Consider the following 24,866-nt stretch of genomic DNA (forward strand, 5'->3'; position numbering starts at 1 on the left):
TTACATCTCACTCAAATATATGATGAAGGCTTTCCTAAAATCTTTTTTGTTGTAATGATGCACAATACTCACATCTCTGTTAGCACAGGGGCTGACAGAGAGGTTTCTTTTGTCCGCTTGTTTCAGAGGGTACACCTGCACTTTCACTCCTATATCCAGTTATACACAGCAACCTGACAAAGACAAATCTACCTGTAGGTACATGGGGAAAAGATGATTTATCCCCTCTGTCTAGCTTGAAGACAGAATCTCATCCTAGGAGTTTTAGGATGAAGACTACTTTATCAAGAATTACATGTACAAAGTAGCTTACCATCTTCACTACTGTCAGTTCCTTGAAAGTTTTCTTCAATCTGGGTTCTCCCATGTACTCCGTTACTGTCTTGCTTCAAATCCAAAGGGAAAATGCAACATTCTGGTGACACATTTGGAGACTTCCCATGAGGAGCTGATCGAGGTCTTGATGAAAATGTGAAAATCTCTTTATTATCCACTTGGTGATCACCTGTTTCACTGCTGTGATGTTCAACAGAAGCGTTCTGTGGTGAGGCTGAATTACAGCAGGCTGATGCCTCAGTAGCTACGAACTGCTCACTCCCATCCAACTGAACCCTCTCAGCGAAACTTTCTGGAAACACCCATTCATCTGAAATGTACAATGTTTATTTTAATGCCAAATACGCCAATTCTATGTTACCCTGCTCACCCTCGTTTCCTCTGGGAGTTGTACAGCAAAACAAGTTTTTCTACCACAGAAACATTCTGTTTACCAGATTTATACAGTTGGAAGAGTGACAAGGATGCAAAGAAAAATATCAGGCTGCTTTCTAAGTGAGGCAAGGTTAATCAAAACATTTCCAGATAAAAGCTCAAAAAATCTGCAGGCTATGATATATGACATACAAGCCTGCAATCTGCCAATTTGAAACTATCTAGCTGTTAAGATTTGAAACTATTCAACTGAAATTAATTCTAGGAAAACGTAATTTTATTACATTTGGCTATTGATCCTTTTCTATAGGCATTTTTGGTGGCTGACATTTAAAAGAAATAATCACACATAGTTGGTGGAAAGTTCGTAATATTACAATCTGCTGCTTCTTTATTGCTGAAATTCTACAGTTTCTTTTATGTCCAGAACTTGTGGTTTAAATCTCAATTTCAAACTACAGCTCTGATGAAAAATAGTGTGACATGAAAAATGTATGAAGATATCTGTTTCTCCAAGTTTCCCTGAATACAGGCAGTACTAATCTGCCAATTTTAAAACAAACAATAAACTACAGAAATGGATTTAAAGATTGAGTGCGCCAGATAAACATGAAAAGGCCATTTTTATACTCTTATTGTTAACTTATATTTTACTGTTTGGAATGATGGTATAGAAAAAAATGTCAATTTGATTGATTAAAACCAATCTCAAATAGCATCTGAAAAAAGGAGAACTGCTCAAGTATGCAATACTCCCTTATCTTCATTAAAGGTAGTGTGGTGTGGATTATTCACTAGATCTTGAAACTTTCTGGCTTATAAAACAAAGTTACCACCAACCACACTAAAAAAGCCTCAATAAAAAACGTAATAATAAAGTAGCACTGCAATAATAAAATGCTTGCCATCACAGAAGATAGTAAGTTTACTATGGTATTCTGCTCTTTTTAGTTTTGTTAGAAATTATCATCACTGCAGGCAGATTCAGCAGCTTTGGGGGAAAAAAAAACCCAAAGCCTGAACCACCACAAATGAAGGCATAGGAAAGAAGAATGAGACACCAGGAGAAACAACTACCTTCTTACTCAGTTGCTGTGATTTTTCCAGCTTACTGAAGATAGCTAGTAAAGCTACTGAACTCCAATTAATATCCTGAACAGTAGTTTGTACTAGGAACCAGTGAAAAGTAGGGACTTAACACAGCCTGTATATTCATGGCTTACACCCATTTCAAGTAAACTCTTTTTATATTAGATAATCATGCTGGTTTAAAACAATCTAGTAGATCATTGTCTATTGTACATAAAAACCTCTCTTTTGTACGTTCATAGAAATCTCACCTTGCTTTTAATTAGTAGGACTTGAAAGATGAGCAGGTAATGCATTTATTTTACAAATATTCTGGACTAGTTTTTTCAAAAGCCTCAAGGAATGAGTGAGACTAGTCAAAATTTTAAGAACCAGCTTTCATTTGTGTAAAACCAATGACCTTTTATCCCGATCAATAACTACAAGCTTTTCAAAGGAGGATACTAGAGCAGAATTCTGTCTTTGATCACTCAAGATTGTGTCACACTCTTCTGATAACATTTTTCTTAGTAAGGCAACTGGAATTATATGTGAAAGGCTGTATGTGAATAAAACAACTGAAATCATGACAAACCAGTATTAATCATGAACTCACATTTCACAGTTTTTATGCTTTTACTGTATTTTACTATCTATATCAGCCACATTTTTAAAGTAATCATTTCCCCTATAAAAATAAAATGGAAGAGGGATCTTCTCATTAACTTTTCACATGAAACTGAACACAGTATTAGGATGCTTGAGAACAAAGACTTAGGAACTTTTTTCTTCAACCTGATTCTGTCACCTAACATTATTTAAAAACTCTCTTGCACTAAATCAGTATTTTAAAATACTCAATCATTTGTCCAAAAGTAATCTGGCCCACTAAACCTGAAATTGTTTTGAATATGTTTGGCCCTGGAGATGCTGCCACATCTGGAACTCCAGAAAGTACTGTGCAGAAATGCCACAAAAATGTTGCTTATCCCCAAACTTCAACTGGCTGGACAACTCTCCTGTATGTAAAGACATCTTTTCTGCACCTATTTGGATGCTAAGTCAATTGTTAAGGCAATGATATTAAAATTTTCAACTTGCTGCATATTTTGAAACAAAAACTGTCTTCAAAAGTTACCTAGCTAAGAAATTTTTTTGATTTTCGGCAGCTTTTCCTGTCAGCACTCTGCAGTCTTCTGACCAGCCTGGCACCCACACTTCCACAGTTTAAGCTAGACATAATTTACTAGGTTTCAATGGCAGTGGCTTGACTAAGACCAAGATGTATAACATATACTTCTTTAGTATTCAGAAGGCCTTTTCCCATCATGAAATTACATTTGACATGTATCATGCTGTCTTTGCAGGTTTCAAATATGCACTAATAGCTCAGATCACTGCAATGAGCCCTCTATGGTATGGTTGTACATTTAGTGTAGAAATCGCTTAATGGGAATCTGCTAATTTTTATGTACAAAGAACTGCGAATGAGAGGAGTGGCTTGATTTTTATTCTGGCCTACTGTCTTAATAATAGCCAGCTTCCCTAACTGCAGTCTCACCAGTTCTACCCTCATTCTGGAATGACTTCTAAAGCAGTTGTTGGTTTCATTTGCAGAGGTCATTACAGATAAAATTTTATAATGAATTCTGAAGCAAAAAAAGGTGTTAAAACACTTATGTTTTGAGATTTTAAGTTGATTTTGAATGAACTAAAAAAATATGAAAGAGAAATCATAAGTAACAGTTTTTGCCAAGTGTTTATGAAGGCAAGTAGAAGCTTAAACTCCTGACTTATACTCCTGCCTCTGCCACAGACATCCAAAACCATCTTATGCATCACGTTAGTCACCATTGTAATGTCTTTACCCAGATCAAAAGTACTTCAGAAATATATAGATTTAGTGTCTGTATAATATTTAGCCTGAATATTCTGCTTTTTTAGTCTAAACTTCTCTGTAAAGAACAGCATTAGTTTCCAGAGATGTTGAAGAAATATACTTGGGTTAATAATAAGTTAAACACAAATATTAGTTTGAATACCACAGTATTTATTCTTAATGAAATATGCAGGAGGGAGACAGAAAAGTCTGTAAGGCTTTAAGATGATATTTTATGCTGGCTACAGAGTTCAGCAGCTTCTGTAACCTGTGTATGCATGTTGTTAATAGTCTACAAGTAGAAAGATACAGGGAGTTTTGGACCAAACTAAATCCCATTATCTCTCCACCACAAACTATACTGGATTTTCCTTTTAACTCAGCATTCCCATATCAACTGTAACGAACAACCTGGAGTATTATCTTAGCAAAATATGCAAACTAGTATGTAATCACAACATTGCACAAACAAGGAAATGCAACAATGATCACCTAAACATCTAACTAGTTTTTCTACGCAGTCAAACTTACGCTAAAGCTTCTAATTGCAGCCTAACATTTTAATGAAGGTTTCATAAATAAGATTGATAAACTATAAAGAGTACTCATTTTATTTCCTCCCTTGCTTAAAAACAATTTACCTTGGTAAATACTGCACACCTGCTACAGACAACATGCTGATTTGAGGGTTATAATAAATCTAAAAGATATTATAAATAGCAGTCACTAATGTGTAAGGTAATAATGACAGCCACTTATGAAAGCTCCCCTCCCCTATAAAATTCAAATTAATATTTACTCAAGCTAATGGCCAAACTAGTGCAGTACTGCTCCAAGATCACCACAGGATATGGTTGCACAGGGCGCAAGAGCACTAAATGCCTAACAAGGAGCCAGAAGCCACGTAAGTGTGCACTTACTTGGTGAATGTGGTTTTGTATGTACTATACATCCTATGTATGTCAGGACTATGCTTTCAGCTGAACCAAGCCTGCGGTTGTTCACTATGGGGCAAGATCAGTTGCTGCGCCTTTCCTGACTAGAACATCAGTCCTGAGGTTTATGGGGTTATGATCCCAACAGTGTGCATGAACTGCAGCTACAACACAAGTTATCACAGAAATAATTCTTTTGCTTTTATTAGAACAGTATTTGTGTCTAAAATGTGAATGCAAATGTGAAACAGTTTGGGAAGAAATGGGTAGAAGCATTTTTGTTCTCTCATCTGATAATGTCAGTGTATGTACAGATAATGTACACTTCACTTTCCTTTGTAAATGATTTGTACAGTATTTCATGCAGATGTGTATGTTGAATGGTGTAATTTTATTTAAAGTTATTATGTTCCCAATTTTTTGTTAGCTGTTCCTGCTTTCAAATTTCTCCCCCTTCTCTGCGAACCTTTCCTCAAAGAGTGCCTATCATTCTCTGAGGTCAAATTTATCCAACTTTGGAGAAGTTTGGAACACAGAATAGAAGAGGACTTCCCTTGATGAAGAGGCTGCCTACAGGAAGCTCTTCAACACAGATGAATCCAATACCAAAACCATTAAGTCATCTACGTATAGTTAGACATCTTCATGCACTGAAAAGAAACTGGAATCTGCAAACTGAACTACCGGTGCCAAGCAATCAAAATATGGAAAAAAAATATTTTGGTATTCTAGCTGAAGAACAAGTAAGACAGGGATTCCTGCCTCAGAATCTTCAAAATGCGGGTAAATAGGAAGTAATTTAAAAATTCTCCAGAAGGCTCCACCTGCCTTAGTACCCTGCATCTTTTCCAGTCAAATTATGAAACCCATAATAGCAATTATAGATTACTGACATTGTCATAGTATGTGATTGCTTCTAAACATCCCAAAGATTAAACAAAACGGAAATAACTCACAATGTGAAGAAAAAAATATATGGTCAATCTTGAGCAGATTTGAGTAGTCTGCACACTTTACAAGTTAGTGGCTATGCCTTTTAATAGAAAGTAACACTGCTTTTTCATACACACAAGGGCTATTTTCACCATAATAACGTATTTTCCAGACACAGGCAAAGTTGATTGACACTGTACGACAAAAAATATCCACACCTTTTGGCAGATAGCTGTGAACGGGAAAAAACCCATAAACTAAGGTGTCTTTCTGTAAATAAGAAAGAAAATTCACCACTGAACTTCAAAAACAAAACCAAAAAATGCTGATATTACATGGGTATTGTAACTAACACCCTAAACTCTTACATGGGACAAGTAAAATTTCTCATATATTTGATTTTTGGAGTCTTTAGCGTTAAATTTAATAGTCTGTTAAAGAATTATTTTTAGTTCTTTCCCTTTAATCATGAGAGCATGGAATTTTTCTTTTTTTTATTCATTCACTGCTCTGGTACTCTGCTTAATCCTGCAAATCTTTATCAATGCTCAAAAGCAATTCTGTTGCAGGGTGTTTGATTTCCATAATCCCCCACAACACAGACATTTATATTTTATGTGAACTGCTTCTGGGTCCTTTGAAATTTACAACAGATAGTCCCTCACACTACTGAGATGCAAAATAACATAAAATGAGCACCATACCACTGGTTATCTCCCATGTGTATTTGGCTGCATTTTTTAGAGATAATCTTCTATGACTGTTCTTGTCTGATGACGGTCCTTGTGAGGCGAGTTGAAAATCTGCTCTTCCATTCTCAGAGGTTTTCTGAGTCTGAACTGCACGGTCTGAAATACAACCCAAAAGCTTATGAAATGCTTGTGAAAACTCATATTGTGTGCTTTCCTTACTTGAGGCATGGAAAAACTGCATATGGAGCATTGTCCTTGGATACAAACATCTTCCAAACAGCACAGGAATCTTGTAGGGCAGCAGGAATATGATAGTTAAAAGAAAATAAAAAATTAACACTAGGTATTGAAGAAGGGCAAACCACAGAAGTTATAAAAAACAGGCTTGCAAAAGTCTGAAAAATAATAAAAAAACACTACAGTAGTCCAGTTATATATACAGCATGAGGGAAAGAGGAATATGTGTATAACCTGTGGCTACTGCCAGCAGGTGGTGATCCCTGGCTCAAACACACACATTACAAATACCTGTGGAGAGAATGAGCATTTATTCAAGGTCATGCAGGAGAACAAGCCATGATTTAATATAAATGTCTTCCATAATTAAAAGGTAAATAAAGGGCTAGAAAAAGAGAGAATGAAGTCTTATATTCTGAAGTCAGAATGATGCAAAAATTTTGACAGTTTGTGAACTCTACATATTCTTGTTTGCTTTATGCTCTTACCATTTTGACATACATCTTTAGTTACTTGGTGAGTATTTCTTTTGCATCCTTGATCTAAAGAATCGTTGCATGGTGTGAATGATAGCTCCAATCTCTCAATGTCTTCTTGACATTCAGCTCCCTTTCCTGAACTTTGAAGTTGGCATGATCTACTACTTTTGCTACCCCAGGTCTTCGTTACCTTGAAAGACATTATTTCCTTAACGAAAAACAAAACCAACAATAACAGCTTTCAAAATACCCAAAGGTAAAGACACATTTTGATTTAAGCTTATTTTTCAAATACATGTTTTCAAATTTTTTTTTTCTTTTCCTTAAAAATCCTTTAATTTAATTTAAAAATCTTTTCAGGAAACTTTACAGTTCACAGGTACAGTTCTGGGTAGTATCTTCAATATTTAGTGTCTAGTAACAGGCAGGATTTTTTCACTGAGCGAAAGGATAACAAAGCAAAGAAAAAGGCAAAAAAAAATAAATTTCATGATCTGGATAAAAAGACAGTGAAACCTGTGGCTATTCTAGACCTCAGAAGGAGTCCTTTCCTCTTCGGAGAAAGGAATCTCATTCTATGTCTAGCTTTCAACTGACTTTCTACAGAAGAGTCTACTTCCTTAGGCTGAATCCTTTATTCATGGTGTTTGTAGTCCCGACCAGATTCCTAAAGCCTGCATATTGTGTGCTGGCTGTTTGCCCTGGCACTGCGATTGACTGACAGCAGCACATGAGTTACTGTATGGCTGACCATCGTCCTCCTGGAGCATAGGGTGGTGCAGTTTCTGCTCTGCATCATAGCTCTCACCATAAGGAAAAATATTTACACACACACACAATTTCAGCAGTCTAGAAGAAGAAATTCAGAAAAAAAAGAATGGTAAGAAATCATGGATTAATTTCAGTAGTAAGAGACGTCTGTAAGCCTAATGCTGAAATTAGATCAGCCTGCTCCAGCCAAGTTGTTACCTTTGAAAGTATTGAAATTCCACAATCTCCCTGTAACCTTGTTCTAGTACTGAATGACTTGACTTCATCGTTACACCCAGCCAGAGCTTCCTTGCAACTCGGGCCTGCTGCCTCTTGTCCTTTCACTGCACCTCTTAGAAGACTGGGCCTGTCTTCTCTACAGCCCTGCACTACTTGAAAAGAGCAACTAGATTCTCCCTCAGCCTTCTCTTCTGCAGGCTGAACAAACCCTGCCACGCTGCAGCCACCCAACCATTCTCCTTGCCGTCCACTGGGCATCCACAACCACGCACAGCAGTCCGGACACAGCCTCACATCAGTTCTGGAAAAAAGCTTAAGTGTGACTCTGCTTGTCAGCCTCCTCCTCTGCAGCAGTGCTGGCAGTTTTGTTGTAATTTAAGCCTTCTTACCTCGCCAGGTGCCCTTGTACCTACTCTTCTGTTTGAAGACGGAGGTGGCCCAAGGATCTTCGAACCAAACGCAATATGTGATACATCCTGAGTTTTATTGCTGCATGTATTGCCTTGCCCTCTATTAACCAAGTTACCTGTAAATAAAAATAATAGTTTAAAAAACATATTACAGTACATACAAAGAATAAAGATTAGTAATTTTTTCACATCGACAGAAATGAACAGTGAATACTAAACATACACAAAAATTATGTTCCTTTATAGCACAGTCCCAAGAAACATGCAGGAATAGCAAATGCACATTTTATAAAAGTGTGTCAACATACAAGCAAGAAACTTTTGGTCTATTATATAGACATATTCTAATCTCCTTGCTTTAAAGATTTATTTAAAAAGGGGCTCTTTATAAACAGAAAAAAAGAATGGTCTGAATGATTTCTTTAGAACTTCAATGAAAATTTAACTTCTGACAGGAAGAAATCCCCCCTCTAATTAATAAGTAACAGTATAAATAAATAAAAGCACAAGAAAACTGATACAAGACTGTCAAGGTGTAACTCGCAGCTCAGACAAGAACTATTTACATTTAGTTTGCTTCTTGAAATTACCGAATCTACTGTGTTATAGCAGGGCTGAGCTCTAATATTGCAAACATACTCTATTCCTGTTAAAATATTCTACCCCTTTCATTATGATTTTTTTAATTGCTTAAAATGTAGATATGTTTTTGTAATTCTTTTCAAGCACAGAAAATGCCAAGCAGTCTGCAAGACAAACAAAAAGTATACATCGAATGCAGATGAATATTCTGAAAAAAATTTTAAAAGGGAAGAACAGTAAAATGGTTATGTCTTAATTTTATCACCAGAGTTGAAGCACTGCATGTGGTATCTATTTTCCTCTTTTTTAATTCTCCAAGAGAGATTTAATTCTCCTTTCAGAGATGATAAACCAGGGTATATTCACATTAATTTATAGTTAAAATTTACAATGTTCAAAGATTTTTTCTTGCTGCAACTTCAGTGTTAAATCACTATCTCACTTCAGAGATCTGACACCTTCATAAAGCAATAAAGTAGAAAAAAAACATTTTCTCAATTCTTCTAAGCATTTTTCATAGAATCATTTAATCTTATTTCAAGATCAGCTTTATTTCCACTGTCATCAAGGAAATGAAAAAAAGACCATGCACCAAATATCACAATGTACTGTACTAATACGCACAAAAGAAGCCACTTTCTGCATTACCTTCTTCCCCTTTTCCTGATGTGACATTTGGTTGCTTACTAACAGCTGCCATTTCACAAGATTAGATGACCTGTCTTGGTTTAATATCAATTTCTTTAATTTGCTGACTACCTTGGGATGTTGTTAGCTCCAATTGTAAAAGCAGATTTGCATGAAACTCTTTACTAACACATTAATTGACTGCAATTAATTACCTACATCTACACCTAACAGTGTGTGATGGCATAATGAAATAATATGTGTAATTAAAACTGGATGATACTTAATATAATTTGGGCTTTTGATTATCAAATAAACAAAAAGTTTAGTGGATAAAAATAACGTTTTCTTATTAAAATGTAGTTAAACATACCAAAGTTTCCATTTTCAAGAAGACCAGCTTCTGAAATGTGAAAAGTATGTCTGGAAGAACACATGCCATGTTCATAAGATGTGATTAAAAATAAAGATCAAACTTTAAACTGAAGTAATTTAATTTTAATGCAGGTCAGGGGCATTATCATTAATTATTTTACTATATATACCTAAGGGCTATATATCTTTGTAGTCCAGACAGTAAAACCCGAGTCATGCTTTAAATGAACATTCATCTTTCTGTTTAGATATATCATACACATTATTTTACTTTTTTAAGTTTTACAGTCCCTCGTATTTTGACAATCCAGCCAAGATACATTGGTTTTTGAAAACAGTCACACAGAAACTGAATTCCAGAGTTTCCTCTGCTATTTCAAAAAGAAATTTATAATCAAACTTCAAAACAGAACTTTGGCTCGACTACTTGTAGGGTAATAATACTCTAAAATACTATTTTCCTTTTAATACCACAAAAAACAATACTTGCATGTGGAAAAGGCTGAATGTAATTTAGATAAATAAATGTATGAAGGGTCTTACTCTAACGAAAAAATTTACCCCCTCCATTTCAGCTGCTGTAGGAAAAAAGCTGCCTTTACTAATGAGGTATATCAAGAGACAACAAAAGTTAACAACTTGGAAAAAGCATCAGCATGGTAGCTTTAGTGTGGATGATAAAATCTTTATGAGTTGTTTTTCTCATATTCTTGTAAAAGCAGAAGAAAATAAGTTTATAAAGTATTTTCTTAAACCTTTCAAATTATCAAGGTTGTTCTCAAAGAAATACTTATTTCAAAGTTTATTTTTCTTTAGTTTCATGAGATGCTACACCTTAAATACTATTGTTGAATGTCATAGTCGTGTCTTGCATAGTACTGAACTTCACCAGTAGTTATCATTCCCTGTAATTTATCTTACTCTTTTGGTCAATACTTTGCACATGTATTTCCAGAGCATTTTATTAGAAATGGTGGAAATGAGTATTCACTGAACTCAAACACCAAAGATGAGAATCCTCAAGACTGAGAAAGTACTAAAACCAGTGGAATAAAAATGTATCTTCCTTACCTACAGCACCACTTCTAACATTGCCTACACTGATGAAGATGCATTGGAAATGGATTCTTTTATGTACTTTGCTTGTTCAGATGCACTTCTAAGCTACTTCAGACCTACTTCCTTCTCAAAAAACGTTCTACTGCCCTGTTTTAGTATAATGTATCAATGACTCATAAAAGGTGATACAGAGTAGGGGGAAAATGAAAAACTTCAGTAAGACACTGTGATTATTATATGGGCCAAATTAAAGGTTTAGTCTTGTGTCTTGTACAGAAGCCAATAATACCATAACAAAAGAGCGAAGAGGGTGCCTGTAGAGAGAGATTTCACCTGTGTATTTTTCTAAGCTTTAGCAGCAAGAAGTTTATGTACTTCTCAAGTTTAAGCTGAAAATAACAATCAACTCAACGTTTTAAAAGGGGCAAAATTATCACTTCTCCATGAAGGACATAAACCAGAGCCTACAAAATATTCTCATTTTAAAAGCCATTATCACCCTCTTTTTTAAGAAGTGCTTGCACATATTCCAGGATGTTTACTGTCGCAAATGGATTTACTGAATAACTCTACTAAAAAAAAAAAAAAAAAAAAAAAAAAAAAGAGTACAGATTAGTTATGTGCAACTGGATTTACAAAAACAGTAATAACCTGGGAATGAGGAAATTCTATTTTTAATATGTTTAGAATTCTAACCAATGAAATGCACTACTAGTGAAAAATACGGGGGTTTTCTGCACTGATTTATTTCCTCATTGGAAATGTAGCTGACATCTTCAAAACCCCAAAACTGATCCAAAACTCCCTGATTTTGTTCACCCACAAATCCCCCCTGTCAACAGCTGAAAAATTTATTTCATTCTTTACATAGTTACCTTAAGACCACTACTGTTTATGAATAATTTTACAACTACAGAGTTCCATTAATGAACACAATACATGTCTCTTACTCTATTACTGTTATTTAATGATGATCTATTTCATTACAAAGAGATATTCATTATTTTGAATCAAAACATTAAGGACTGTAAAGACATTTGCCTTAGTGAAATTTTGCTACTGACTTTACTGTAGGCAGGAAACAATACACAGTTTTAAAGCAAACCAGCATCTTTAGTAAAAAGCAGTTAATTGTCTAACCCAAGTCTATTTCAGCAATTTCACATTCAAATCTTAGCATTTGCTTCTACAGTTCAGTTTCTACTGATTCTTGGCTTACAAATCTTATGCAGACTGACATGCCAATTTAAATATCAAAACACATGAAGTGCTATTTAGAACAGGCCAATAATCTGTTCAACATCCAGTTTCAAACAATGGCCAAATACAAATGCTTCAGAAATGGCACAAGGTAATTTCAGTAGGGATTTAGGAAACAATCTGCCTTCAATGCAGTTCTTAGAGTAAGGCTGGAAAAACCTAGAAGTGCAAGACTAAAATTTTCCCTTCACATTTTTACAGGTGCTAAGTATGACGACATGTATATTACTCTTACCCTTATAAATTGCCAACCGATTTTGGAATCGTACAAATTTCTTTACTTCACCAGCTTATTGTAACAGTATATTCCACATTTTAATCATAATCACATTTTAAACATGGTATTTTCTTTTATCAGTTTTTAATTTTTAACTGCATCATCACATCACATGATGTCTTGGTTTTGTACCATGAGATAGGAAAAGTAGCTTTTATTGAAATTTCTTTGTATTGTTTTTACTTTATAAAATCCTTTTAGACAATTTTAATGTTTTCAGCATATCTTCATGTGAGAGTGTTTCATTCATGCTGCTTCTCTCTGAATCACTTCTCTGCGTGTAAAATCTGAGATAGTTTAACTGATAATGTATAAAGTATTTTTATAATAATGCAAAACTGATTTAAAGGTTTGATACCTTTTCCATTTCATATGAGTTTAAAATTCCTGCTACCCAGTATCTTAGGTTTTTTTAAATGTAGCTACATATTAATCTGAGAATTCCACTGAGCTATAGCTATGGTGATGATAACTTTCCTTCCTTAAGTCATTTAATTTTGACCCTTTAAAGCTTAACATTCTCCCCCAAGTACAATCCTTTGCATTTTCCAATGCTAGATTTTACACAGTATCACATCACACATTTACCTAGTACAGTGGTCCCTAGCTCATAATTTTTCAACACAGTGGCCACAAGAAATAAAAAGAGTAAACTGAAAGTTTGTTTAGCAAAATGTTTCCTGCGTGTTACCTGCTCCGTAGTTTTTCATTTAAAAGTACATAGGGGATTGCCCACTTTACAAGTTTAAAACTCTCTGAAGTCCCACTCTACCAGCCTAGTATCCGTATCATTTTGCTCCCACATTATTAACTTTTGAGATTATTCATAACTATAATAAACAATACAGAGCCTAGAACAAAAAACTTTTGAGGTCTCCTGCTGTTAGTCCTCAGCTACAACAAAAAATTAAAATGTGATCCTATGTTTGCTTTCTGCCTCTTATTTTTTATCCAAGTCAATAGTTTGTACCTTGGCACATGACTGCTTAGTTTATTTAATAAATCTCTTCTATGCAATGCTGTGAAAGCCTAAATCATATTTTATTATCTTATATCTTACAGAAACATTCAAGTAACTCCAAGACACCAACAAGACAAGATGTCCTTTTTCAAAATATAAGCTGAGGAGACTATACATGGTCATATTGTTAGAAGAGTTACATTAATGTAAACATACTTTAAAAAGAAGTGTAGCAACCAAACAGCCACACTTCAATGTACATTCAGAAGACATACCTCATATATTGTTATTACGAATTCCATGCCTGAATTAGAATTGTTCAGGCTGCACATAGATCTCTGAAACTATAGAACTGACGTATTTATGTGCTCATGACACAACAGCTAGGTAAAAGTTGTCATGTTTTAAGACACTGGAACTCTTAACATGCACTTTTTAAAAAAATCATTATTTGAACGTATACTGTAGAGATCATATTCACAGTATTTTGATACAATAGAATACCTGTTTCCTGCACTGTTACCGGGCATCTCCTGCATTTTATTTCTGGCTTGTGAATTTTAGTCAGGTTCAGCAACTGTGTAACTTGTGGCACATCTGCATTCAGCTGGCAGGTTCGAGGAATAACATCTGTGGGCTCATTTGGCATAAATGGAAAACACATACCTAGAATCAAAAAACATGGGCTTTACTTCACTGAAATGACACAATGAAATTAAATTCCACTTACACTATTTGTTAGATTACAGATACTTTAGTTCATGTGGTTATAACAATTCAATAGATTACAGTAATTTGAAAAAAAATGCGCTGCAATTATTCACTTCTAAGACTATAAGCATGACAACTTTAAAATGATATTGTGTATTTTTTAGGGCAAAAAAATTAATTACATTTAAACTAAGAAATATGCACCAGTGTTTGGAATTGCCATAGTAAATCAACTTCTTTGATTTGGCAAGTGAAAAAGCAAAACAGAATCACAAAATACATGTTGTTAATTTTTATTACAACTCAGCTTTAATTCTAATACTGATATATTGATTTTCAGACAAAATGAACATCTGAAAATGGTACTGATATCAGTGGGACTGAAGTGGCAAATAGAGAAGTCCTGTATGTGCAAATAAAGAATTTGACATGCTTTAATTCCAAACTTTGGACAGCATCACACTTTCATGATGAACTTAAACACTGTCAATCTATCTATTCTTGTGACACCAGGCACTAGTAGGATGTGATCTGATTGTCTCTGCTTTCTCTTTGATAAACAATATAGACTGAGTTTATGAAAGTATCCAGAGTAAGACATTCCTGATGTTCTGATGTAAATTAATTCCAAATTTCAATAGACTTGAACATAGCAAGCTAATGGATATTAGCCTCTTTTCCAAGGATAAAAAGAGGAAAATATAGCCCTAAAATGAAACACAAATAATGGATTAAGAGCTCCTAACAGACAAGTTCAAGTATCCCATGTTATATTTCAGTAGTGGACATATCTTTTCAACCATTTTTTCCACCAAGCTGATACATTATTTACTGCTGTAAGACAATACTTAGTGACTTAGAACCCCATATGTAACCTCAGGATTACTATGGAAACCAGAAACTAGGTATATATCAAGCTTGCATGCCTCAATATCATGGGGCAGAGAAGATTAATTCATTCCACTTCTATCTCAATGATCTCATACAGAAATAATTTCTCGGTATATGTGGTTTCTCCTTTGCACTTGCTATCATTTTAAGAATGCAAAACATATTGTATATAAGCAGCTAAGAAAGAATAACACACATACAGCACCTTGAAATCACTACTTTCATCACCAAGGAGATCTAAGCAAAGAACTCAACCCTTGTCCTGGTTTCAGCTGGGATAGAGTTAATTTGCTTCCTAGTAGCTGGTACAGTGCTGTGTTTTGGATTTTGTATGAAATACTGTTGATAACACATTGATGTTTTAGTTGTTGCTGAGCACTGCTTACACTAAGTCAAAGACTTTTAGCTTCTCACTCCACCCTGCCAGCGAGGAGGCTGGGGGTGCAAAAGATGTTGGGAGGGGACACAACTGGGACAGCTGACCCAAACTGGCTGAAGGGATATTCCATACCATATGATGCCATGCTCAGTATTTAAACTAGGGGGAAAGCTGGCCAGGGGGCCACTGCTTGGGAAACAGATTAGGCATTGGCTGGTCAGTGGTGACCAATTGCTTTTAATTCACAGCAATTGTTTTTCTTGGGTTTTATTTCTCTTTTTATTATTTTCCCTTTCATTACAATTTATTATCATTATATTTCAATTATTAAACTGTTATTATCTCAAGCCATGAGTGTTCTTACTCCCAATTCTCTCCCCCATCCCACTGGAGGGGGTGAAATGAGTGAGTAGCCGTGTGGTGCTTAGTTGCTGGCTGGGCTTAAACCACGACAACCCTCGTTATGAGTTGCAATGTCATTGCATTCAGTGGAGATCGACTAACTGGTCCAATCATCTGAGAGGAAAAAAAGCTTTATCAAATCATGATTGTTAACTGAAAGTTAATTAATAATAACAAAAAACTACTATTGTTTTTCTGTAATTGCGTATGAAGTGTAGAGGTATTTTTATACACCCAAACCTTGAGCTGGAACATAATTTTAAGCCTTGCCTAGATAAGGAAATTCATAAGCATACAGAAGATACTAATGCTCATCAGCTGTGTAATAATCATAGAATTGATAATCCAGTAATTAAAAGTGCAATATTTTACCATGCATACAGTTTATTAAAGCTGTCTACTCATTATGTTAACTTCATTTTGGAATTCTGGAACTCATTTAGAACATTTACACACATTTCAAATTGTTTAGAATGGAAGAGAGAAAACAATGTACCAATGGAATTAAATTAAAGCCAGTGAGGCTTCTAACTGCAGTTTCTGCAGAGAATTTAGCAGATTCTCTCTGTAGACATTTTTTGAATTAATTTTTTTTCCAACTTCATCAACAAAAAGAAGCATAAGCATAATGATCACATATTTCCCCCTATTTGTTTAGGTTTTCCAAATAGAAGCTATGTTTTGTTACAGTTATAATACTGCTAACTATCCGTCCTTCAGAAACCAGAACAGTTTTTTCAGGTGTGTTCTTTAAAATTCACAAAATGAATATTTGAATGAAATTGAAGCTGAATTACACCAAAGGTTCCTCTAAAATACAAAAGTGCCACCTCTGCTTTTTCAATTCCTCTCTATTACTGCAAATTTCAGCAAGGAATAAAGTTCTCTCCCTTGGAAAATAATGATTCAGGATTATGATTCTAGTTTGGAGACTGGTAAACCTTTGACCAATGCTCTATTAGTAATACAATCATTTTTCAGCTCACCACCAATATTACTTTCCCAATGAACAAGGACACATTAGGATAAATGGACTAGAGATCACCGAGAGGTGTTTATGATAGTTGCAGAGCTCCGAGTCATCTAATATTGTTTTGTTACAGTTTCATCTTGGATTATTTACAGAAAAAATCTTCATCAGCTGCTAAAGCCCAAAATCAGGAACACAAACAGCCAATGCTGCTAAGTATAAGTACTTATCTTTCCTCTTCAGACAGTCAGGTTGGCCAAACCCTGATTTCTATCAGCATGAGAGACTCTCATTACAACAAGCTCTCTACTTGATAAAACTTGCCAGAATACCTTTAAGGAAGTCAATGTTTAAAACAAGAGGAGTATACATATATTTCATTAGTTGCCTAAAGTCCAACGCTAACAGAATTAATATGCTGTACTACCACTTTAATTTTGATGAAATCATATGATCTTTCAGATTGCCAATCTGATGACTAAGAAGCTTTTGATTTTATAATATGAACAGATTATGATTAAGTCTACATAGTAATTGTAACACACCACCTTCCTCAGCTGTATCTTGAGGCTTGGATTTTAAAGTGAAGATCTTTCTCAGTTTACAGTTAGCTGAAATAATAATTCCATCCAACGACCGGAAGCCAGCTCCTCTGAATATTTCACTGGTGAATGCTACCAAGTCAATACACATATTGCACCACTAGAAAAGAGAAACAGTCCTCTTTAATAAAATGCGAACACTAATCATTGCAGAAGAGTATTAGTGTATCGTTCTCTATCAATGAAGTCTCTGTGGAGTATTCGATTCTCACAGGCTGTGATTCACAATGCATAACATTTTGATATTAAAAAAGATATTGCTGTATTTGCACTTAAAACAATTATTTATACAAGCAAATCAGTACATATGACCCAGTGACTGCCAGCCCAAGTGAGCTCCATTACTTAGCATATCCCAATATATTTCACAGCTAACTTGTGAGAAAATGTATTTATTGAAGGTTTCTAGGGAAAAAAGTTTCGGCAGCTTAAGTGCTCCAAAGGCTATAGTTGGAGATTCTTTGATTATTTCTTTCTGAGATTCATAAAAAGCAGAACGTCTCCAAAGCTTGCATCCCTTCCACACTGAAAACTATCAGGCAAATTTCTGGTATGGTCAAGACCCCGGTGTATCATAAAATCTTAAAACTACTTTTTGTTTACAATAAATTTTATCCACCCCTGATAAGACATTTCCAAAAGACAAATCAGATAATGAGAACTGCCTAGGTTGTGAAAGATACTACTTAAATACATGTTTTAATTCTCATTAAATGATTATTCCATTTGTTTCAGGAAATGCTGTTAAAACACTAACATCAATGTGCTACACTCTCCTGCACTATTCCAGTAGCTCTAAATTCTCTCAGTTTCATTTTTTTCCAATTAATTCAACACTTGTGTATTTCTGTTTTTAATACAGAAATGAACACTTACAGGTATCTACTTTGCATGGGAATCGTATTACAATTCCATTAGCCTCTAGAAAAACAGGTTTCATAGAAAAGTAGTTTCATATAAAACAATACCACAAGCAGAAGAACTAACAAAATACGTTTTCTCGTGGCTTTATCTTTTCCATTTTGAGTCTCTGGTGTTTAAAAACACATGTGCTCATAGCTCTAGTATTCCTAACAATTATTCTCCTCATAGATTCTGAACATCTAGTGAGGGATGAGCTGATGCTAACACATCTTCTGTAACCAGGAAATAAACAGAGATGGCCTTGATGAGAAATGCAACCATTTTCATTAAGTTTGCAGAACTGCAATATATCTGATATGATTACTCACGTGTAAATGTAGTTGACCAATGGGTTTGAGTTTTATTTACTAAGACATAATGATTGCACATACCTCATTTCCTTGTAAAGTCAAGTAAAAGTAGTAGTTTCTAAATGCCAAATAGTAAATATTTTTTGAGAAAAAATTTAAGTGCCTACCTTACTATTCAGCCTCTGTCTGAAATTTTGGAAGGAAAGGGATACTTGTTTTGAAAACACCAAGCAATGGAATGCAAAATGCAGTATTTATAATTATAACTGATATTTCTATTACTGAAGTTGAAAAATAGCATCATTTGTAAGAACAGAATACAGGAAGCTAGCATATGAAAATGTGAAGTATGTTCTACTGATAGAACAAACAACATATAAAATCCTTATTCACAACCAATCATGAGGATAAATAACAATCAGCTTGTGTATACCCTAAGTTAAACTATCAGAGTCAGGCAAAAGATCTATCTCATCACTGAAAGCAGTATACTTCCTCCTTTAAGTAAAAGCAACAATAAAAAGGCAGGTAACCATTTAGAAGATGACAAATACATATTCAGATATACTAAGAAATACAGACCTACTCTTTAAGGTTGGTCAAGCATTAAGGTTATTAAAATGTTTTGTCATTATAACTGATCAGAGCATTTAGACAGATCTCTGATTAATATTTTATTATTTAAATTAAGATACATAACTGAAGTTTATATTCTGCTTGAATTTAACGTGGTGTACATTAATGCATACTTTAATCCTGAAACATTTGTGCTAGCCTGACACCAAGACCAACTAACTAAAATTATACTCAAAAAATAATTTCATTTCAGTGGATCTTGAATTAACAGCAACTTCAGTGGTATGATCTGATGCATATATTATTTGAATAAAATCCAACCACTTCTTCCCACAATACAACCCCCCCAGAAATCTAGAATTATCACTGCTGCCTTCACCTTAACTATCTTAAAAGAAGTCATAACTTCAGACGTTTTTGTGAAATATTCTCTCATGTCTAGCCTTAAATCCACAGCTGCTTACTACACTAAGTGTTATCTAGTTCTCTTAGTACATAGTTATATTTTAAAATATTTGAAATCTAAGTAATCTCATCTCCAAATGATACTCAAAAGCAGTATTTGAGATGTGAGTCTTTACAGGGTTATATGGTAACCATTAGGTTTTGTATCCTGAGAGCTATTAGCATTATGTTGTAGCTGGGTGTGGGAGAGGGGAACGGAGAGATGATGCCTATTGTTTTATTTGCATCAGTTTGACGTGTGCCTTGTTTTATATATACATATACATGTTATATATACACCAGAATCTGGAAGAACCTGAAGCACATGAAAGTAGCCGTCAGCCACAGCCTACCTGCAGCTTCAGTGAACACAGTAAAAGGCCACTACAGGAAAAGGTACACATGAACAGGAGCACTACAATGAAGAATTATCTGGGACACAGAACTTTGGAGGGGCTGAATAGACAGAAGTAAGAGATAAACACATCACAAACAGCATAATCTTGGAAAAAGGGAATGAACTCCTACTGTTAAAAGAAGGGTAGAAGAGTAGTAGTATTAGGCAGTTCTGATACCGTTCAGCGGAAAGGACACACATGGTAATTTCAACACATCTATAAACTTGCATAAAACATTTCTGATAAAAAAGCATGCTCAACCACAGTTCAGGCAATATTCCCAAAGTACCTACTATTTTGCGCTTGATCGTAAACAGAGGAATTTTTGCATGCAGAGGGGTTACAGACAACTCCTTGTGGACCGTTGATAAATACAATCTTCTTTTAATATTTCCTAAATCAGTTACCCTATAAAAGAAAAAGCAGGAGACGATGGAACAGATCTTTGTCAATTCAATAATCCAGTATCTTTGGGCAATCACAAAAAACCTATTCATATGCAGAACCTTTGTCAGTGATAACAAATATGGAATTCAAGAATTACTTCTTTTACATGATAAGTAATGAGATTTCCTTCTCAAATTCAAACTTGGTGGCTATATTCCTGCATATATAAAATCACTTTACATGCTAATTTTATTTCAACAGTCTACATTCTTTGCTAGATTTCCATAGCCCTTCAGACTATGAAAGAATTCAATTTGTACGAACTGAGAAGCCAGTGGCCTTTAATAATCACACTTGCTTCTGCCCCTTAAGCTTGTGTTACCTTGGGACACACTGTCACCTGCTAACTAGAAAAACATTATTTGCTTTCTTTTCCTAAAAATGCCTCTGTCATTTTATATAGACTCTTTGTCAGCTTGAAGATAGACACAAGACATTTTCTGTCTGTTTTACTTCCTGAGCACATCTCTTCAAATGTGAATTGTAATACAGCAGTTTATTGCTCACTATTCAGGTCATCACACAATGACACCAAGGACACCGGATTTAAACATTTCTAATAGATTCAGACCACAGCCACGATAACAAAGATTAGGTTTCCTTTAAACTGATAAAGGGGCTCATTTTTATGCTCTGTTTCCTTCAAATCTATATTGGTTTTGGCTGGGCTAGAGTTAAATTTCTTCAGAGTAGCTCGCATGCTGCTATGTTTCACATCTGTGATGAAAACCGTGCTGATACCATAGGGCTGCTCCAGTGGCTGCTGAGCCGTGCCTACAGTCAGCGCCTTTCTGGTTCTCACACTGTCCCGCTAGAGAGCAGGCGGGGGGCAGACGGCGGGGACAGCTGCCCCCCACCAACCCAGGGGACAACCTATATCACAGGATGCCACGCTCAGCAATAAAAGCTGTGCGGAAGGAAGAGGAAGGGGAGAAGTTCAGAGTGATGGTGTTTGTCTTCCCAAGTAACTTAGGCGTGATGAAGCCCTGCCGACGGGAAGCAGCAGATGCCTCATTTAGCTTTGGTTGCACATGCAGCTCTTTGTTTTACCCGTTCAACTGTCTTGATCTCAACCAGGTATCAAGAGGTTTTGCACTTTCACCGCCCCTTAGTGCAGGGGGAGCGAGAGTGGCCATGTGCAGCTTTGCTGCCTACTGGGGTTAAACCGCAGCAGCAGCACAACTGCGATATTCCCCAGCAGCCCCACCTTATTATACTGGAAAACACACGTTACTTTAAAGGCTACAATCTGTATGGGGAAATAATGGTTAATTTGCCTATTATTTTTGAACGAGCCTATTTCTAACAGATGGGTATTACTCTGTAATCAGCAGCCCCTCCAAGAAGATGACAAATAATTACAAGAAACAACTTCCTGTCACTACTTAGTGTTCTTGAAAATAATTATTTATAATCATATTTAAATGCTGGGTTTTACTTTAAAATTGTGAGACTGCCCCATAGATTTATTTATTTATTTTTAAATTACTGAAAAATCTTTTTCATGAGTAAGGACTACCTGTAGCTTAAGTAACGCAATGTTGTCACCCAAAATTTACAGATTAAATACCCTGAAATGTTCTTAGGTTTCCTTAGGCCAGCTTAGGAGGGCATTAAATGGAGCAACTTACAGACTTTGGCTATTTTTGGCAGTTTGAGAGTTCAACCAAGGACAGTACAAACCACACTGCAAGTATGTAAACATCAAAAGATTCTACTAGTACGGGCTATAAAAACACAGAAGCACCTGCTAGTTTCTTGGTAATCATTAAGACCACCACGCAAAGCAAACAAAGCCCATCAGCTTTGCAAAACTTGGTGATTCTTTCCTCTCCCTTACAGACAATTTATCTTTAATCTATTCACCCTCATAACATGGGTGGGCAAATCAAAAGAAAGTGGAAGAGTCTACTAGCTGTTTCATTTTGAAAGACTACCAGTTCTTCTCAATAAATCACATGCACTTTCAAAGGCAGCAAATTCACTACTGTGCCAGGGGAAGAACATTATATCCTCACCACTGCTATCGTTTGACATAGCAGATTTCACTATCAGCTGCATATATATTTATGGATGGATGAGTAATACCATCAAGTCCTTGGAAAGCAATTTAATCAGAAGATCTCAGTGTCTTACAATGCTAGCGTCCTGGGCTTGGTCTTACTTTTGAAGAAATATAGGCAAGATATAATTTGCCCAAGATAATCAGCAAATTAGCCACACAGCTAAGCCTGTGCCCCAGATCAAGGCTTAGTTTCATCCATCATTTTGCTTCTCATACACACTTTGATGAAAAAAATCTATAGATGTAGTTTTCAGAAACTCTCCACTCTATTCTAAATCTTGATGTTTAGAAGTGCTAAGAAATTGAGGCACCAAAGAACTCCAAAGGATTGGAGCAGTGGTTTCTTGAAACGCCCCTAGATCTCCTGGTTATGTGCAGAGCTAAGCAACCAGGTAGTTGCAGTAATCTAAGTGCTGAAACATAAAAATACTGTTCCTGCTGAAACTCAAACTGTGCAATTCTCAATGGAGAACGTTGCTTTAAATGATGCTATGACAGAGCAGTAGAAACCTAGACTTAAGTCACGCATATATCCAAATAACTGGCAATAAAAACTTAAGTTCACTTTAAAGTATTAGTTCAATACGTTTAAGTTTTATTATTTATTTTTATATGAATAGTTTTATCTTTCTCCCTCCTGAAAAAAATTAGGTACCTTAGCAATAAAAAGGCCATTAGTAAATGTACAGCTCAGTTATACTCTGAAGTGCAATACTAAATGCATTCGTTTAGATAAAAATAGACACATTAATGTTAGACTGTCATATAAGTTTAAAGTAAGATGCTTTTTGTGATGCTATGCATGCTGTAAAGAAGCAGTAAACTTTAGATAATAATCACACTGAAAGAAGTTTACAATTTACTTCAGTAAATAAACTTTAAACAATAAAAATATTTATAACCTACAGGCAAAAGTAGGTGAAACATTCGAAGAACAGGCAAAATTGGAGAAAGAAGATGGGCTTAAAATTCTGTAAAATAATTTTTTTACTGGGAGAAGATAAATTATTTGGGAGTTGGTATAACTTTCAGACTTTTCAGTTACATTGCTTCTTATAAAATAAAAATAAAACAAGGGTCTGATGAAACTTTTCTAAAATAATTCAGACAGCAGGAGTTAGAACATTAGAAGACATAAAATGACTCACGTACTTGTGAAACTCACCCTTCTTTTTTTCTGTTATCAAAAAGCATGACCTATGTTAAACCTACAAAGAAACATCTGCAGCACACATCTTTATTTTCAAAAATGCATTTAAAAATCTATATAGGAGTTAATGTATTTTTATTATGTCTGTGCTTGAGTATTTATATCTAAGGGTCAGACATGTGATAGAAAAGTAATGAGACCACGTTGAGAAAAATGAGGCAGTCAACAAGAAAATCAACCTCATTTATAATAATATTCCTGTGATCAGCAGGTGCATAACTCTCCCAGCTATGGTCATTAAGTGCATTCATTTCACATTTAACATCTACATTTGCAAACCATTTGAAAGTAAAATTACCTTCCAATTCAATTTTCAATTTTATTTTATATCTTCAGCTTTGATTGACTATTCTCCTCACAATGGTAATTATAGTGAGATTGCAAGTAAATGGTAGCAACTACCCAAGAGCACAGATAAACTCATCTTCCCAGATTACTTATTCACTTTGCTTCTGTACGTATAATAATTTATAACCATTTGTTAATGTTCAATTCAAGGATTAACATGAACTTAAGAAAAATGATGCTGGACTGTTGAAGGGATGCTTCATTTATCAGGCTCACTTGTTCTTAAAATGAAAGTGTTTTTCTCATTTATAAAATGACTTAAACTGGAAATTCACTAAACATGAAAGCAGGTATTTCACTGATGTTGCTAAGCAAAGAGCAACTCCCATACAATTTATTATTAATGAAAATCTCTTTGTATCCTGGTCAAAATCCAGACATAATCTTCTGCGAAAGCTTAACTATTAGTATGTTAGTATATTAGTACTTAGCAACTGTAGTGCCATTTTCTCCATAAAATGTACATGCTTCAGAAACATTAGATAGTATCATCATCTCCATTTTAAAGACAGAAAACCAAAGAAATACCAATGGTCAGTTTATTTGATATGCTCACAAATTCTTAAGTTTCCTTATTCAGGAGCAGTCTGTACTTCATGTACGTTTTACTTTATTCGCTGCTTATAAATTGGTCTCATAGGAGATACTATGGTATTGAACTGGCTGCCTGATCATCTAAGTCCAGAGCACTGTATTCTGCTCTCATAAAAACAGACTCAGTTATGTTGAAGATC

At 35.1% G+C, this 24,866-nt stretch overlaps 1 protein-coding gene across 1 annotated transcript in view; it reads right to left on the reverse strand.

Moving 5' to 3' along the window:
- CFAP20DC (CFAP20 domain containing) overlaps window positions 1-24,866 on the reverse strand; it is an 84,252-nt gene that overhangs the window by 37,524 nt on the left and 21,862 nt on the right. Inside the window, exons 6-12 of the mRNA XM_055710068.1 lie at window positions 20,356-20,470; window positions 17,377-17,530; window positions 13,980-14,141; window positions 8,314-8,450; window positions 6,944-7,124; window positions 6,231-6,374; window positions 317-646 (exon numbers count right to left, since the gene is read on the reverse strand). Of these exons, the coding sequence (XP_055566043.1) occupies window positions 317-646; window positions 6,231-6,374; window positions 6,944-7,124; window positions 8,314-8,450; window positions 13,980-14,141; window positions 17,377-17,530; window positions 20,356-20,470 (1,223 nt within the window). The remainder of the gene's footprint in view (window positions 1-316; window positions 647-6,230; window positions 6,375-6,943; window positions 7,125-8,313; window positions 8,451-13,979; window positions 14,142-17,376; window positions 17,531-20,355; window positions 20,471-24,866) is intronic.

The sequence above is a fragment of the Falco cherrug genome, chromosome 4 (assembly GCF_023634085.1).
Source record: "Falco cherrug isolate bFalChe1 chromosome 4, bFalChe1.pri, whole genome shotgun sequence".
Taxonomy (NCBI): domain Eukaryota; kingdom Metazoa; phylum Chordata; class Aves; order Falconiformes; family Falconidae; genus Falco; species Falco cherrug.